Source organism: Drosophila sulfurigaster, chromosome 2L (assembly GCF_023558435.1).
Source record: "Drosophila sulfurigaster albostrigata strain 15112-1811.04 chromosome 2L, ASM2355843v2, whole genome shotgun sequence".
Classification (NCBI taxonomy): domain Eukaryota; kingdom Metazoa; phylum Arthropoda; class Insecta; order Diptera; family Drosophilidae; genus Drosophila; species Drosophila sulfurigaster.
Window position 1 is genome coordinate 7,428,319 of NC_084881.1, and position 18,076 is coordinate 7,446,394.

Here is an 18,076-nt window from a genome sequence, read left to right on the forward strand (position 1 = left end):
CTCTTGTTTTAAAAATGACTCGTTAGCTTTCTTTCAACTGACATCTGAAACAAGTTGTTTTGAAAAGCAACAAGTATTTTGATTCATTTTCGTCTGTTAGAGTAACTCGCTTTCAGTTTAATCGATTGATTTCGAATCAAGTGACACTTATTGGAACAATACAATTCTGATTTTCAGATACAGCAAGATAAAACTCTCTCAATGACCAAAAATACATAAGTCGAGTTAAAGACTTAAAATTAGGATCCAAAATTTATGATATTAGCGATTTTTGTGAGAATTAATAGAACTTTATTCGACACAATAATTCTGACAAAACAACGTAGAATAGAATCAATAGAACTCTAATTAGAATTAACCAATGTGCATGGATAAAATTATTACCACACGTCTCTTATCTATCACACATTTCGAACTTACTCGCTTAAGGGCCACAGAATTGAAAGCAGTGCTATAGCTTCTGTATTCATCTATTATTGGAAAATTCACTTATTTTTGAAAATAGTTCTTAGAATCACTTATGCAATTTGTAGACTCATTTCACGCCATGAATGAATTCATACCATTTGCATTAAAAGATTGTGCAAATTATGCAGATGCACAAGCTTGAATTGAGGTTACATTGCATGGAAGATATTTAAGCGAAACTTGTAATGAAAATGCGAAAAGTTTCCGTTTCAGTTTCTGTTTCTGTTCGCGGCAGTTGGCGACACCATTTGCTACTTAAAGTTTTACAAATTGCATTTGTAGTTGGTATAATTTTTTATGGTCCTTTCAAAGTTTCGCACTAAGCTGTGACACACAAATTGAATTGAGGCTCTCTCAAATTGAATGAATAGCTTCAATATAGGCAATATTAAAAAAGTTCTGCAAATGCGATTACCATTTGAAAATCGTTATTTCACAGAAAAACGAATTAAATTAAAAACTAAATGCACAATAGAATTTTAATGGGAATTTCTTGAATTCAATTAGAGAAAAGAGGAAAGAGTTAATGATTACAACTCTAAAATACGCTTGCGATATTTGAAACTTTTAAAAACATTCTTATGTTTAAAGTATATTCAGTACTTTTTTATACTAACAACTTTAGCAACCTTTTCAAACCTTTCAAGACACTTTTGCGATATAAGTTTCACAATCTGTTAATTGAGTTAAGTAAAGTGTAACATATTTATCTTCAAGGAATTCAGTAAATTAATTAACTTATAAACCATGAAACAAAGTCACTTCAAACTGATAATTTATTTATTTGCATTCAGCAAACAGCCTCGAACAGTGTCTGCCTTAAGTCAACAAACAAGCTTGTGAACAACCTCAGCAACAGCAACAGCAACAACAAATGAGTATAGAGCAAATTAGTGTCAAATTAAATGAAACTCTTTGTCAACTAATTGAATGCAATGGCAACCCATCCCCAAAGTGCAGAAGATTCTCGAGTACTTAGATGCAACTTGAGTTAGTTGATTAAACAAAGGCCAAAGGTTGCTGGTAAACTATGCAACTAATATTGCTGATAACACAGATGCTTACACCTGCTGGTGTATTGAGTCCTGAGTCCTGCCCAGTGTCCTGCCCATATGTGCTGTGCTGTCGGCAACAAAAGCATAAGGCTAATGCAGCAAAAGCCAAAACTTAATTAATATTTACATGAACACTTGTTAGATGTGCTTGTTCTCCGACCATCGAGGCTAAAAGGGCTCTGACTTGTGGCCAATAGTTGCAGCTGCTGTTGATGTTGTTGATGTTGTTGTTGTTGTTGTTATCCTTGTTTGCATATGGCTGAGGCACAAACATGCTACGTATCCTGCAAGTATGCGGCATGCTTGCCTAGAAATCAATTCGCATTGTTAACCCATGATTGGATATTATTGATTCAATTTGCTGCCACTGTGCCGAGACATGTTTTATGCATATACCTGCATCTATCTCTGTATTGGTGTGTCTGTGTGTGTGTGTGTGTGTGTGGGAGGGGGAGTGCCGATAATGTCTGACTGTATATATAATGGGGAACATGCACGCTTGAGCAACAACACCAACAGTTAACCCGCCACCTGTTCAACATCCCACAAACCCATCCATAGGGCTTTCACTCCCTCTCCCTCGCTCTCGCTCTCTCTCTCTCTTTCTCTCTCTCTCTCGTTCTCTCTTTCTCTCTCCCTCTAGTTCAGTTTCGCTCTCAGCTCTGCTTAATTTATGCATGTGTTGCACTTCCTTATACGCACAGTGGAGTCTTTAGAAATTATCTAAGTCAAAAAGACAAACGGTCAAAATTGCTCTTAATAAAAATGACCTTTAAAAGAGTTACTATATATAGACGACCAAATGGGTGCCATTCGCTACTAGTCCGCTTGAAAAAGAGATCATATTAATTGAGCTTTTCATTAAAGGAAGTTTCCCTATGTACAAAATCTAAAGAACCGATATCTAGTTATGACAAACTATATTTATATATTGGAATAATAAAAACCTTTACATATAATAATCATTAATACACAACAAATTTTATAATAATACATATTTTTCAAAGGCTTCACGGAAAACATTTCCACTCGAACTTCACTTTTTAACCGTGTTTTCAAAAACACTGACTCACTTTTATGCAAAAAATGTCATTGATTCATAGTGTTCAATTTTTTATTAAACTGTGCTTAAATAGATATTATAAATTATATATTCTGTGAAGTAAATTATTAAGATTAATTAATAAGTCAACTTCCATGTATCATTTTAGATAATGAAATTATAGAAAGTGTTTCTTACAAAACTATCTTCAGTTAAATACATTAAAATATAGAATTATTTATTTTTGGATACATTATAGATTTGGGTAAAGTTGTATATGAACTTTATTTTTAATTTAAACAATTATTTCACAAAATATTTTCACACCGAATTATACAGAGTTACAAAGTGAAATTTTATCTTATATCTGTAACTGACATAGTATAGAAATATGTTCCCATATAAATTTATCTGAATTTGTATTTTTATATATATAAATATAATAATATAATTCACTTTATTTTTTATATTAATTAGATTGTTATTATTTTGTACGAAAAAACCCAATTTTGAACTCAATGTTGGAACTAAAGATACAAAATGTATGTATAGAAGACATTATAAATTTGGGTAATGTAATATATGAAATTAATTGCCTATCGTTAAACTTTAAAAGAGAATAGCTTGGGGAAAACATTGTAAGCCCCATTATGCGATGAGAACCATAAATTGTACGTGAAACGAAATCTTCGATATTATTTGTTATTGTGGTTGCTGTTATTGGTTGTTGTTGCATGCTGCAGCAACTAGACTTGTTGTTGTTATCGTTGACAATGACAATGATAACAATGGCAGCACATGCTGCCGCTAATAGTGCTTGCAATGTCTGCGTTTGCTGCATGCCACAAACAACAACAACAACTGCCACTTGAGCATATTGTTTTTGCAGTCTGTAAAGTGTTTGACGTTTCCTGTTGCGCTGTCGGCATCGCTGGCGCATGGAATTGATTTTCTGATCGGACACAATTATGACTGCGTCCCCAAGGAATCGCCACTAATCACCAATGCATAAATCACGTAGCAGCTAAACCAAAACACACAAAGCGTGCCATGAAAAATACAAACTACGCTAAGAATGAGTCCAGGCACCAAGCGTGGAAAGTGGCGGAAAATGTGTCTGAAAATTGGAAGCGATAAAATTGAAAATTCACTGAAGCTGGACCCACGATGTTTTGCCTGACATATTCGTGTGAACACGGAAGCAAAGGTTTTGCTGGGCAAAACCGAAAACAGGAAATGTCTGGCATAACTCCACTCAGACAAAGCCGCAAAGAGTTGGCCACGTCTGAACTTAGACTCAGCGTTGCATTTAAATTCTGGGTTTTGCCCTATTAACTATTAGTTCTACCTGAATCGATTTAAAGTTAGACTAAGCTTGTGTAAGAAGTTTATGGTGGAAAGAGACATTTACAGAATAAATTGTGATTTTTATTTTTAAGTTTATATTAACCGGTGGAAAGAAATGTTCATTAAGAAATAATTATTTCAATTATTTCAAATCTTAGCTTAGCTTATTTTGTGTAAAATTTCATTGGTGTAGAGAGACAATTCAACAATAAAAACTATCTTTTAATTTCCACATGGCTAAAGATGTTAATTGTGTAAAGAGACATTTATCATTTAGGCACAAGATATAATTATTTTTTAAGTGCGTACCTTATTTAACTATGTAACTGCGTATAACTTATGTATGTATACATAAATTTATTTAATTCTGAATCTTTCATGTTAAAGCTAAGAGATATTTTGCATACGTCCACTGATTGTTTGATTTGATTAATATATAAGTAATATTGAAATGTTATTTGTATAATTTTGAATTTTCTCTACTAATGTTATTGCTAAGATAATCATAACTTATAAATATTTTGTAGTTACCATTTAGTTTTAATTTACAGAAATGCTTTAAAAATAATTTTAATTCATACAATGTCTTCATCGAAAGTTTCTTCACAATAATTTATATATTCATAGTTTTCGCAACAATATTTATTTTAATTATCTCATTTAATTGCCAAATATATATTTCACTTATATTGCCAACTTTTCTCTTCCTGTTTCTAACAATAAAATAAAAAAAAGTCTCCCTTCGCATTCGCCCTACAATGCTGAGCAAAATAAACCGTTTATTTCATCGTAACCAATTGACATATTTTATTTGGGTTTAACGGGTTCCTCCGATTTATGTACCTGGCCGACAAACTCCCATATACATATAATAGCAAGTGTGTCTGTGTGTGTTGCGTGTACGTGTATGTGTCTATGGGGAAAGTAATAAAAACTTAATGGCAAATATTAAGTACACATTAATCTGATTTATTTGAGTGTGGGTTTGTGTCCAGCACACAAAAACGCCACAGAGATTTATTTTTATTTGAGTTGGAGTTTGAAGAGTTTTGTTTGGGTTGAATGAAATATGCAATTCGACATCGCTTCAATTGAAAATGTCAGAGTTTTATTTGTATGCGCTTGAGATTAAGAAGAAAATATCAAAATATTGCACAAATATAAACTTTATTTAGGTTTGTGTTTTCTCGCATTCAAAAATGTTATTGCCATTTTATCACTAGTTCACTAAATGTTTCTTCCTAACAAACAAAAACAAAATAGCTAAAACTAGAAACTAAATATGTGAAATATATAACTGAGTTCAAAGTATTCTTACATGTCCGTATATCTGTCTGTACATAAACACGTATGTCTCTGAGGCTACAGTAATTTTATATTATATATTTATGTATCCTAATTGCTTCGATTAATTATAGGAAAACTCTTTCACTTGAATGTTTTCAATAATAACGCATGATAGAATATTTATTTCTTTAATTTATATGTTAATTTTATTTATATATTTATGCAGCACCACACTTTGAGAAACAAGAAAGAGGAGAAAACGCTTCTTCTTACCGGGGAGGGACAGTAATAGTGTGACCATAGGAGTTGAATTAATAATTATAATACCTTAAATACTAAATATGGTATAATGCAAATTTTGCCTGGGAATGGTGATTTAACAAAACTAATAATCTGGTATATTTTGTACTCTACAGTATATTTTGAATGTAATGGTATATCTTTATACCAATTCTAGTATAATCGGTATATTTCGAAGTTTCACAAACATTTCTTAAATACAATTTCAGTATTTAAACTTTAGTCAAAAACAGCTTCTGAATGGTTTCAAAAAAAAGAGCTCATTTATATGCGAGCATTGCGGACATTCGGCCAGCCTTTTGCTAATACTCCTTGTATTTTGGTTTCAACTCCAGTCAGTCCAAGCGAGTTTAGAAGTCTGCTGAACGGACAACAACAAAAGGCAAAAGGCAAAATGCAACAAAAGCCCAGCCCAAAATTGGCAAAATATTGGGTCTAGACGCCTGTCAAGAGGATGAGAATAAAGCTAACGTGAAGAGAGTTGGCTAAAAGACTTTAAAGCTGTGACAATTGTTCGTTTGCTTTTGGGCCATTTAAAAGAGTGAAATGTTGGTTAGAATTTCATTGCTTTGTAGTCTGGCAATTTTTCTTGCATATTTGTTGATCTCTTGAATTTTAGCAGTTATTTGTGCTTTTAATGCAATCAGCGACTTTATCTCGTTGTTCCCGTTGTTGTTGCCATTTGCAGCTAATGCGCTTTAGGCACACACACACTTGTACACACCCTCACGCACACTCAGAGACTGGGAAATGGTCATGACCAGAGCCACATCCCTGGAAATCAATTGACACTTGCCACTTGGGTGCTGTTATGTTGAAGACAAAGCAGCAGCAGCTGCAGTAGCATCGCCAATAGAAAGGATTGCATTACCTCCCCCTTTTCGTCTCAGCCCCAACCCTAAGCTGCTCTTGCCTTGCACTACTTATCACTTTTTTATGCGCTTGCAATTTACGCCAATTGGAGAAGAAAAAAAATGCAACAAAAAGAAAATGGAAAAGAGCAAATGGAATAGGAAAAGCAAGTGCAACTTTCATTTAATGCCCGCACTTTTGGGTGTCGTTTCTTACACGACAGCAGCAGCAGCAGAAGCATCATCAGCGACACCGTTCAAATACAGCTAAATGCCGTTCCATAGGGTGTCCTTAAAGACTGTTGAAAAGGGAATAAGGATACAGAGGGGGAAGGTACCAGCAGGGATCACAATGCTGCCAAAGCGGATTTGTTCTATGTCACATCCCTAAAAAGCTTTGCAGACTTTTCTTTCATTTCTTGGGATGTTGTGCAGCTTGAGAATTGGCTGATAATAACTGCAAACAGTTTTCACAAAACTTCTTTAAGTTTGGATTCAATTTTAAGTCGAGCTAAGTATGCATTTAATCTTTTTGAATATACGGAGTTGCTAGTTTATCTAAATATATCACCAATTGTTTTAAATAAATAAATAAATATTTTAATTAAATAAAAATTGGGGGAAAATGAACAAATTTCTTGTACGTTCAAAATATATTATAAATAGTGAATTTCTGTATCTTAAAGATACTGAAACCTATTTGTAAAATACAATTTTGGATTTAAAATAAGTTGCATAAAATAAACTAGCTTAAAGTACTTCAAACAAAATAGAAATTTCCATTGAAATATTTTAAATATTTAGGTACTTTTAAGCAGTAACTGGAAAATAATTTAAATTCAAATAAAGTTTTAAGCATTTTAAATAAATCATTTACAATTTTAAACACCTCTACAATAAATGCCAATTTCATAGATTCCACATTATTTGCAAATACAATTATTTATTGCTTACCATTTAAATTAGCATTTTGCTGTCAGCATTATGTAGTATTGTTATTTATATAATAATTTCGAGCATGAAATGGCTAAAGAGTTGTTCTCTTTATGGCAGTTTATAAATGGCCAGACTTTGTGCTAAGCTTCTAAATACGTTTTAATGCTCTTTGAAATGGATTCGACAAGCGGACAGACTCACACAAATACACTCAAAGAATGTCCCCAAAAATTATTGCGATGATGACTGAGGGGGGTGGAGGTGTTCGCCTCGTCCCAAGCTGACCTCGACACCCCAAAGTTGTGACGTTGCCGTTTGTCAAATGTTGTTGCTTTGCCCATCATCATCGCCGTCATCAACGTTGCTCTGTTGTTGGTCCCTTTTTCCTATGCCTTTTTCATTTCAATTTTTTGTTGTTGTTGTCGTTGTTGTGTTGTTGAAAAATGATGCCTGGCCGAGGAAAACTGTTGCGGCTCTTTCTGATAAAAATGTTGGTCAAGCTCTTGCAACAAAACGTTTGCTTTAAATACAAGTATTTTTCATAGGTTTTTTTTGGGTAAACTTATTTGCCTGAAACAAAGGCGTATGATGATATTTTAGTACTGGAAGCTTCTGTTTAGTTTTAAGTTTTGCTCGCTGTGTTTATCGCAATGTTGCCAGCCCACGCTGCGTATGCGTCATAATTTTATTGTGGTTGCCAGGGACTTGTGCTTGCCACACAACAAATTTTTGTGTTTCAGAGAGATAAGCCAATTTATGTAGTTGCTTTTTATAATCTGCTTGCTAATTTGACTACATAAAACGGGTCGAGCATAGTGCTTTGAGTTGAAAGATTGAGCTATCTAAATAGTGAAGAAGTGTAGAATAAATTATAAACAGCAACTGATTTACCGCATACCAATTTGTCTGTTTACCATAAGACTTTCAGTTTTGCTTGGTGGACATGATAATAGTGTTAACAAGCCCTTATAACTAACCTAAGCTAACCACCAATCAGTAGTCAACTGACTTAGCCGCATGCTGAGCACACAGTGTGCCTATCATCATCACATCGGGCACTAAGCAACTAAGGCAAACATTTGAAAGTCTCGCAGGTTGCCTTCGGTTTGCTGTGACTCCTTCCAGTGAGTCGCTCTTCGCTCTCTCTTACATTCGGTCGCACTTTCGAAGTTCGAAAAGCCGACACATGGCACGAGCAGCGTACGAAGCGAAACGAAGTGCACTGTTCGGTGGCTTGGAGGTCGCCGCATATCCACCAATCGAGTCAACGCCATTTACGTTCAGTCGTGCATCGGTTTTCCTTCTGTGCGGACGGTTATGCGCTCCTTGGGGTCGCAGCAGCAGCAGCTCAATCGAAATCCCTCTGTGTAACACTCAGCTCTCGTAACTGTAAAGCGTGTTTTTGTGCCGCTAACGCGAATTGTTTACGTCTTTACGCTTACGTTGACGCGTAGTACGTTAAGCGAAACAACGTTATAAAACGATTTGACACGAAATGTTGCTCGTCGCATTGTTCACGCCGTTCTCGTTGTCGTTGTCGTTGCCGTTGTCGTTGTCATTGTCAGTGTTGCCATCAATTGTCAGCTTCTGGCAGCCCTCGCAAAAGTTTTGAACGCATCAAGTGAAAGTTTTGCCCGTGCAATTGTCGTGTGCAACCGGAACCCGTTACTCAACATCAACTTGCAACGTGTGTGTTTGCCTCTGTGTCTCAGTGTGTGTGTGTGTGCTTAATTTGATGTAATTAGAAATTGTTTCTGTTTTTGTTTTGAGTTTCTGCTTCTGTCGGCTGCAAATATATTTTGTAGTTGGCCAAAAACATTGCTCGACAGCTCTGTGTGTTTTGTTTGTTTGTTTGCCCAAGTAAAACTTTTTGTATGGAACCATTTGGGAAGGCGTGAGGAGGGAATTGATATGCCAAAGTGATAAGAGAGCAAGGTTAAATAAAGGCGGCAACCTTAAAAATGGGGGAAAAATAGTTGGAGCAAGCTAAATACAGAATGAAATAATTAGGAAAACATACGAGATAGAAAGTCTGAATACCAAAGAAAATATTGAGAGCAAGCTACATACATTGATTATAAATTTCAAAAGTAAAGAAATCAAGTAAATAACTTGTTTTGGTTATTAATTAACCATTTTATTTTTAACAGAATATTTTATATTTTATGTTGCTATTTAAATAATATTTTTATACGATTTAAGAACTATATTTTAAGTTACATATTTCTGTTTGCTAAATCTAACTTTAAATAATAATGTTATAATATTATTTAATATAATTTCGTTTATAATAGTTTTTATTTGCGCTATAAACTAATTTGTTGGCAATTGCTACAGAAAGCCGCAAAGACTCAACTCAACTCTGAAAATCCTGCAACAATGCAATGCAACAAACTAAATTGCCATAAAAACCACTCACAAACAGCGGGAAGGAAAGAGTTAGGAGCAGGAGCTGGAGACATGTAACCAGCAAAATAATTTGTTGCAATAAATATTTGAAAATCCAGTTAAGCGAAACATTTTCGTCACGAAGAGGCAAAACTCCAGGCAGCAATGGAATCTACCAATGAATCCCTGGTGCTGGCGTCAGGAGAATGCAGCCTGCAGCCAGGACTTTGCAAAAAGGAACTCTATGTGCTGCTGGTCCGCAGGCATTAAGCTAGCTGCCTGCCTGAATTTTCCCCATTCTTTTGTTGTTGTTGCTGTTTTGCTGTTGCTGTTTTTACCACCGAGTTTTCCCACTTTTTGTCGTTGTATTTTCATGCAGTCGCGGCTTTTTTGCATGCACCGCATGCCTACCGATTGTTGTTGTTGTTGCTTTATAGTTGCTGCCGTGTTGCATTTTGTTGGTTGTTTTACCTCTGGTGGCAGCATTGAGCTCAGCTCAGCCAACTCCTCTCTGACCCTTTTTGTCTCTCTTTTCATCCCAGCGCTTTAATATTAAAAGCGTTTACAATTTTCGTACGTTTCGTCGCCATTTTTCGTGTCTGGACCCCTGCTCAAAGGCTTTTGTTTTGATACCCTTTCAGCAATCACAAAAGTTTACTGGGTCAAATGAGTTGTTATTGAGAAGAACGTTCTGAAAATGTTTAATAAGGTTCCATTCAACAATTTGTATGTATTAAAAAAATATTTAAATCAGTCATTAGATATTTTAGCAGAATATAGATTAAGTTGTTTATCTATCAAATTGAATATCAATTTTAATCAAACTAATAAAATCGAAATTGTAAAATTTGTAAAGGTAAACACTGACAATATTCTAAAAATTGCATGCAGCAACAGCTATTGGAAAAGAGTTTAAAAAGTTTGTATTTACACTGTGTGTTCAAATCAAGAATAAAATCTTGAATCAAAATTATATGATGTGAAAACTGAACCAAGAAGGTTTATCCTTTATCAAGGTTCAAGAATAGAAAAATCTCAAAATTTATTTAAGGAAAAATCTTTAATCTTAATCTATACATTTTTATTCACCCTCCCACTTGAATTTTATGATTGCATATATTTTATTTTTTGATCTTTTATCAATACTTACAAAAATATACTAATAATCGTAGGCATCAAAAGTTGATGTTGACAACTAAAATAAACTAAAGAATTATGTAATTGAATATAAAAATTGATAAATCAAATATTTAAAAGTCTTAAATCTAAAACTAAAATTTTTTTTAAGTTAATTCTTTGATTCTTTATTGACCATCTTAGAAGTCTTATATCTAAAATTTAAATAAAGTATAGAAATTTTTGATTCACGATTTCAAGGCATTCATTTGCCAAAAATATTTGTTTATTTTTTTTTTCAAATTCAGCCTTTAATAGCCAATTTAAAAGTAGTTGATCTTTTTGATGAGCAATAAATTTTTCTAGTTGCTAGGGTGATTTTGTAGTTCATCAATTTGGTATACAAAAATACCATAAATTGTTTCGCATTGTTGTTGTCAACGCTTTGGGGAGCAACACTAACAAGCTTTGTTATGTTTCGGCTCGTCCGTCGTCTGTCGTCTGTCGTTTGTCCTTTGTCGTCTGTCGCCGCTGCCTTTGAGTTGAGTTTGCTCAACGTTTTGCCAACTGTGCTGTGCTGTGCTGTGCTGTGCTGTGTGTTGTGATGACGCCTGCAGCGCCGGAAGCGGAAGTGTTGCCATTGCCATTTTGCAGGCATGCATTTTCGGAGTCGTGCGGCTCGTTTCGTTACTTTTCGGTTTTGGCATTTTGCTGTTGGCAATCATCGTTGTTGCTTTTCTTATTTGTTGTTGTTGTTGCTTATAATATTCCTTTAGCTTTCCGCTTGTAAAATGTTGCCATGTTTCCCGCTCGCTCTTTTCAGCCTTTTTCTCACATTCTTTCCATTCCACGTTTTCACTTGTTCCCCTATCCACCACATTTCAACACTACATTTACGTTTGTGCTTAGTTATTTATTCCTTCTTTTTTTTTGGCTTTTGGGCAAGTTTTTTGTGCTTCGCTCTCTCTTCCTTTTTCTGTCTGACAGGTGGTTTTGTGTTTACTTTGTGTAATCATTTCATTTGTCAAACTTGATTTACTCTCAGACACACAGCGACGACAGCTTGACATCGCAAATTGAGGCGAAAAGAAATCGAGCCGCAAGCAAAATGCAGAAGAGTTTTCTCTGTGAATTACAAAACTGAAGGCACTTCAAAAATACACTCAACAAAATTAAATAAATAATTGTAGAAGACAGTTTTTGTATTGGACTAAAAACGAAATACTTGTACATAGAAGTTTTTATTATTAATTATATACTTTTGACGTATTGTAATATTGTATTAAATTTTTATTAGATTCCTACTTATGTGCTCGCCAAAAAAGAGTTCTTAATATGTTTGGAATAGTCCATTATTATATCAAACATCAACCACTTGCTTTGAAAGAAGCTTTTCTACCATTTTTACACTTGCTTACTTCAATAATTAAAATTTAACTTTAGTTGATTTAGTTCATTTCATAGAAAACCAAAAAAAAATTTTCAAATATCATTATTTTATATTATAATCAGGAAGACAATATAATCTTAAACAAATTCCCATTTCAAAATGTGTTTCCAAGCACATAAACATGCTTAATAGCTAGGTCAAAATATCTGTCAATATAAATACAGTAAGTAAATAATTGTAGAAGACAGTTTTTGAATTAGACTAAAAATAAAATGTTTTGTTTTACTCTATTTACCTATACTATTTATTTAGAGAATCGTTGTGTAAAATATTTGATTTTTTAAATTTCTCTTCTAATATTCAAATTCAAACTTATAAATTCATATTTAGTAAGAAAAATAATGTTAACAATTGCTTGAGACTTCATTATCAATCATCGAAAACATCTTGAAATAATAATATTATTTTATATTTTACTGTAGTTGAAAATATTTTAAACTATAACTCGATAGATATGAGAAATCTTTACAAGTAAACAAACTTCAATTTCTAAATATAATTTAAAGACCTTAAACATCCCTAAATGCTAGGTCAACAATTGTGTCAATATAAATAGAGTCATAATTCAGTAAACTTTAAATCGTTGCCAAAAGTTTGTGACGAGAGAATCAAAGTCAAGGCGCAAAATCAAATTACTGTCTAAATGCCGTCTAAGTATATTTCATTTAATTGTCTCAACTTAATCTAGAAGACGGCAACAACAAAGACACCCTGAAACGCGTCAAAACAACGCCTCAAAATGTACTTGGCTAACTCAACTACAGCCTCTAACAGCCTAACAGCCTAACAAACCGCCCAACCAACCTTGCGCACACAGGCGAACAGACGGACGGACAGACAGGCGGACGGACGGACGGACGGAGAGACAGAAAGACAGGCAGGCAAACAAACAAACGTTGGCAGAGTCAAAAAGCTACAGCCAAACTATGTAGCAAGCAAAAACAACAAGAGCAACAGCAACAACAACCACAACAGCAACAACAAGTATATTTAGACTTTAGCTTGAAAACGCTACGCATCCGGATCCGGGTTGGGCGCCATTGCCGCCTCCATTTCACCGTTAAGTGCTGGCAAACCCGCACGTCATCATCCTTGCCATCATGACGCTCAATTTCAATGCTGTCGGCGGCATTTGGTGTTGATTGCAATGCCCGTGTTGTTGTTGTTGCTGTTTTCGTTGTTGCTATTGTTGCTTTTGATTACGCGCCATTTAAGTGATTAAAGGTGAAAACGTTTGCTGGCTGTGCGCAGCAGTAACATCATCTGATCCCCACCTCCGTTCCATCCGCTTCTCACTCATTCACTTTGCAGCTGTATATTTTGTTTGTGCCTCTCGCCACTCACGCGGGAAGTGGCCTTTTGCATTTTCGTGTACAATTTTTGCCCATTGCCCATTGCAGAGATTTATCGAAAGTTGGCTCCGAACATGCGACCGCGACCACGACAACGACCACGCCCCCAGCGGCCTCATGCCAATGGGCGTTTAGCCGCCATCGCTCTCATTATCAACGCCGTATCTGTTGTTGTGCTGCTAATGATGACTGCATCGCCCACTCTGGCCGAGATACCTTCAAAGGGTAAGTGCTTTGATAATTTAATGAGCTCTCTTTAATGGGCTTCTTAATGATTAATTGATTGAACACTAAGCACTGAACACTGTCAGTGGTGAAGTGCTACGAGTGCGAATGCGCTTAACATAATTATGACATAAGTATATAAACACTTTTTTTATTTTAGCCGCACTTTAGCGGATTTTGAAGTTGCTTTCTAGTGAAAATAGTTTTTGTTGTCCATAATGCGATTAATTGTAAAAAATATGGTGAATATTAATCAATCGTAGCACCAAGTAATGGTTTCTCCAACGCTAATACTCATTGTATTTTAGCCAAGCTTTAATGTGGGGACTGTTTAGCCAATCTTTTTCCCTTTGGCACTGTTTATTCTGTAAATGTTTCCGATTGTTATAGTTGTTTGATTTTATAAAATGAGGTATTTCATTAACTGTCTAGCCACATTTAAGCATGATGGGAGATTGAGATACCTGAATTTTCTGTAAGTCGCAATCATTGCAAATGTAGGAAGTATAGAAAATATTTAAATAGACTCATGCAGTATTACAAAATTTGTATAATTCCAACATTTGCATTGTTTCACAAGTGACTGAAATGATATGTTAAGTATAAAAATGATGTGATCATATGTATGGTAAAATTATATTGGTGGTAAACAAGTTTTATTTTCTAATCATGGACAAATTACATATTATCAGGTCTTATTAAGAAAGCGAAATTTTTCTGGCATGATATTATTATTTTTTTTGTGTGGCTCCCATTTATATAACCTTTTTGAAATCCCCAATAATAAAAAATACAATTAATAAAAAGTGTGGCCGAATTCAGATAATTATAATTTATTTAAAAAATACCCGATTTTCTAAACTACGTCTATGGCAAACAAATAAATAATTATTAAAAAATTCTTCCACTGCAATATAATTATTTTCCTTAAATTAATATTCATTAGGATACGTATAAAATACGTAGTGATATTAATATTAATGTTCACATCAAAATTTACTTATTTGTTTTTACTAGTTATTGTTTTGTATATAAATAATTTTATATTTTTTGTAGAATGTTATGTAAACGTAACTTATTTAAATTCCTAAAATGAGAGACACTTTTAACCCAGAAATAATTGTAAGCTATTAAATTTAGCTTGATAACTTTGTTAAGCAATAAAATACCACAGACTTGAAATTTGTATATTCACTTCGATTTTCAGATATGAATATGTGTATATAATAGAATCAACATATGTGTAAACAAAGTTACATTGGATATCAAATATATCCTTTTTTTGAAAGCAATCAAGAGTCAAATTTGTTGCAGTTTATGAAAATTTGAAATGCATTGTTTTCATACCTCAATAGAAAAAACATGGAAACAAGGCAAATTGGGCATTAAAAAAAAGACAGACAAAATTTAGAAAAATTATTTTCAAGAGTTCTTTTGAAGAAGGTTGAATGATAAAATGAGTTTGGTAAAAAGGAGTTTATTTGCATATTTCTTAAATTTATCTTCTTTTTTTCTTGCAAACTTGGAGTCTCGATGCTTGAGCATATTTTATGACATAATCAAATATGCTTTAAGCCAAAGCTAAAGCCAAGGCCAACAGCAACCCTTTTGAAGTCTTTCGCTTAGCTTTTGGTCGAGAGACAACGAGTAACGAAGTGAACTGCAGATAAAGTATGTTTCTTTTGGTTGTGGCTGTCTTTTGGTTTAGTAATTTATTTATTTTTAGCAAATTTGCTTTTATCATGCCCCCGCATAAGAGATGGAGTATCTTCGTATTTTTCTCGTTGTGTACAAATGCAAATGCTTACAAGACGTTTAACTTGTCACCTGCGGGCAAAGATGCTCTGTAAAATGCTCTCCGCACTTATCTGACAGTTGTGCATCTCAACAACAACTTCCCCTCAGCTACCCTCCCCCTCCGATGCCGATGGGGCAACATCGTCATGTCATATGTATAAAATATACATTTGTTTGCCTTACATGTTTGTCACTTATCGTTTTGGCCCAATGTTCAAGTCCTTGGCTTGTTCGCTTGCTCGCTCGCTGTTTTACTGCCACTTTTGGCCCACTCTGCTATTCTCATATTCTTTCACAGCACATGGACAAGTCGTGTTTGGTGGTAACACAGATGCCTGTACTGCTGCTGTTGCTTCCATCTGAAAATATATTATGATTTTATGCATGGTAAAGCGAAAATATTATTGCACTGTGGCTACCCAAACGAATAGTTGTAGTTACTTTTCTGTGTGTAGAAATGTGTCAGGCAAAAAAAACAGAATCTGCACAATGCTGCTGAAAGTTGAATCATTTAAGCATAATAAAAAAAGCTAACTGATTTTAAACTAAGTATTTGAAAATGAAAGTGAAAGTTAGTTAAAGACATGCTTTTAATTTAAATGTAATTTTCTATTTATTAATTTTATTTTATTTGTTAGTTAACAACAACAATTAAATGTAATTTTCTATTTATTAATTTTATTTAATTGATTCATAAAAACTCTTTTAATTGTGAGCGTTAGTAAAATAAATTAAATGAAGCAAATTAAGAAGAACTGATTTCTAGTTATGACATAAATTGAAGGTTATTATAACTTTGTAAAGCTATTTAAGAAATACTTTTGTAAAGCAAAGAACGCCTACTGCAATTGGCTCTTAGTTACTTTGGCTGAAAATATGTTATATTTTGCACTCTTTGGTACATACATATGTACTATATTGGTATATTGTAGAATATGTTTTTGTACCGAGAAGCGGGTATCTCACAATCGAGCATACTCTACTGTAGTTTTCTTACTTGTGTTAATAAGTTTTCATAAAGAATACCATAACAATACTTTGAGGGTTGAATATATTTTTTAAGCGAATACTTTAACAATTGTTTATAGTTTATAATCATAAACAAGCTAAAATTATAGAATTATGTAAATAATCTTAAGATATATATATTTTAAATGAATTATAATGAGTAAAGACATATTTCTCCATATAACTTATAGCAATTTATATATATTTATTAGAAGTGATTCTGTACACACATTTCACATTTACTCATCAACTCAGAACGCAATTTAAAGCACATATGAATTTTACTTCCTTCCGTCAACGTTTCCTATTTAAGAGGGACGCCTCCGAGTCCTGAGAGTACAGTAAAGTACATTTTATTGCATACTATTTTCTCGTTATTTCCGTTTGACGTTTCTATATACGTTTATATTTTTTGCTATTCCCATTTTGTGCGATACTTCCTGTCATGGAAATGTTTCTGTTCCTGAATTTATTTTTTGTGAGTGTTTTTTTTCAGCAGACGTTTCGCGTTTTAAAGCATTCTTTTCACCGCCTCTTCACTGATGTCCTTGACTGCATTTTAACAAGCTCCGCATAGAAGTAGAGAAGTGTGCGTGTGTTTGTGTGTGTGTGTGTTGCTTTAATAGCTGCAGTTCGTTGGTGAGAAGGAATTTTCTTAATATTACAAACTCGCGTGTGTAGCGCATGCATTTTTCTATATTACGAGTACGTAGCACTTCCTCAAAAAACTGCATGCGGCGTGGCTTATTAAAATTTTTCACTGACTTCGCTTGCCAACACTGGCATAGACCTTTTGTGGGCCAATTTATGTTTCAAGTTGAAATTGTTGAAATAGTTTCGCGTGCTGCAAATTGTTAACGAAGCTAATCAGCATAAAAATACCAAGCGATAGCGACGCTTGATAGAATTTTCAAGAGCTGAAAAAGGAGTTGGAAGTGAAAGTGTTTCACATTAGGCCAACCTAATAGGTTTGTTTATGGCCTCTGTGGAGACCACCGGCAATGCAAAGGTTGAAAAGTATTACTCTCGTGTTTAGGTTAAAATTTATATGAATGCAATATTTTATGGGCTCGTAATTTGAAATCATTTTACATTTTAGCACCACCAAAATGGCATAAGCTTGAGTAGTACAATTTATTGCACAAAAGCAATCTAAGAATAAAAATGGTGAAAAATGGATCAAATTATTAATATGAATATGAAAACATTAACTTGTTCTCTTGAGTTAAATTTTGATGGCTTAGAATTAATTATAGCTAAATAAGAATTGAGTTCAACTTATATTATTAAACACTTGACAATGCACAGTGGTTGGGCCAGTATGGGAGTTGCGGCCAAAAATACTTCCCGTGGAGATATCGCTAAGTAATTTTCCCCAAAAATCGAAAAAAAATATTATGTATACATAGTAAAAAAATTGGCTAGCTCCCATACAACCTAAGTATGGCTTATAT

General features: G+C 34.0%; 1 protein-coding gene across 7 annotated transcripts in view; it reads left to right on the forward strand.

Moving 5' to 3' along the window:
* The first annotated feature begins 8,582 nt into the window (after positions 1-8,582).
* Positions 8,583-18,076, forward strand: part of LOC133844892 (lachesin) — a 57,607-nt gene continuing 48,113 nt past the window's right edge. For 5 of the 7 annotated variants that reach the window (XR_009894650.1, XM_062279176.1, XM_062279205.1 and 2 more), the window contains exons 1-2: positions 8,583-9,023; positions 13,641-13,817. Coding sequence is in view for 6 of the 7 variants with exons in the window: in XM_062279176.1 (XP_062135160.1) it covers positions 13,667-13,817 (151 nt within the window). In the remaining variant the exon portion in view is untranslated. Of the gene's footprint in view, positions 9,024-13,551; positions 13,818-18,076 lie in introns of all 7 variants that reach the window. The other 2 variants (XM_062279183.1, XM_062279192.1) reach the window with 2 other exon arrangements.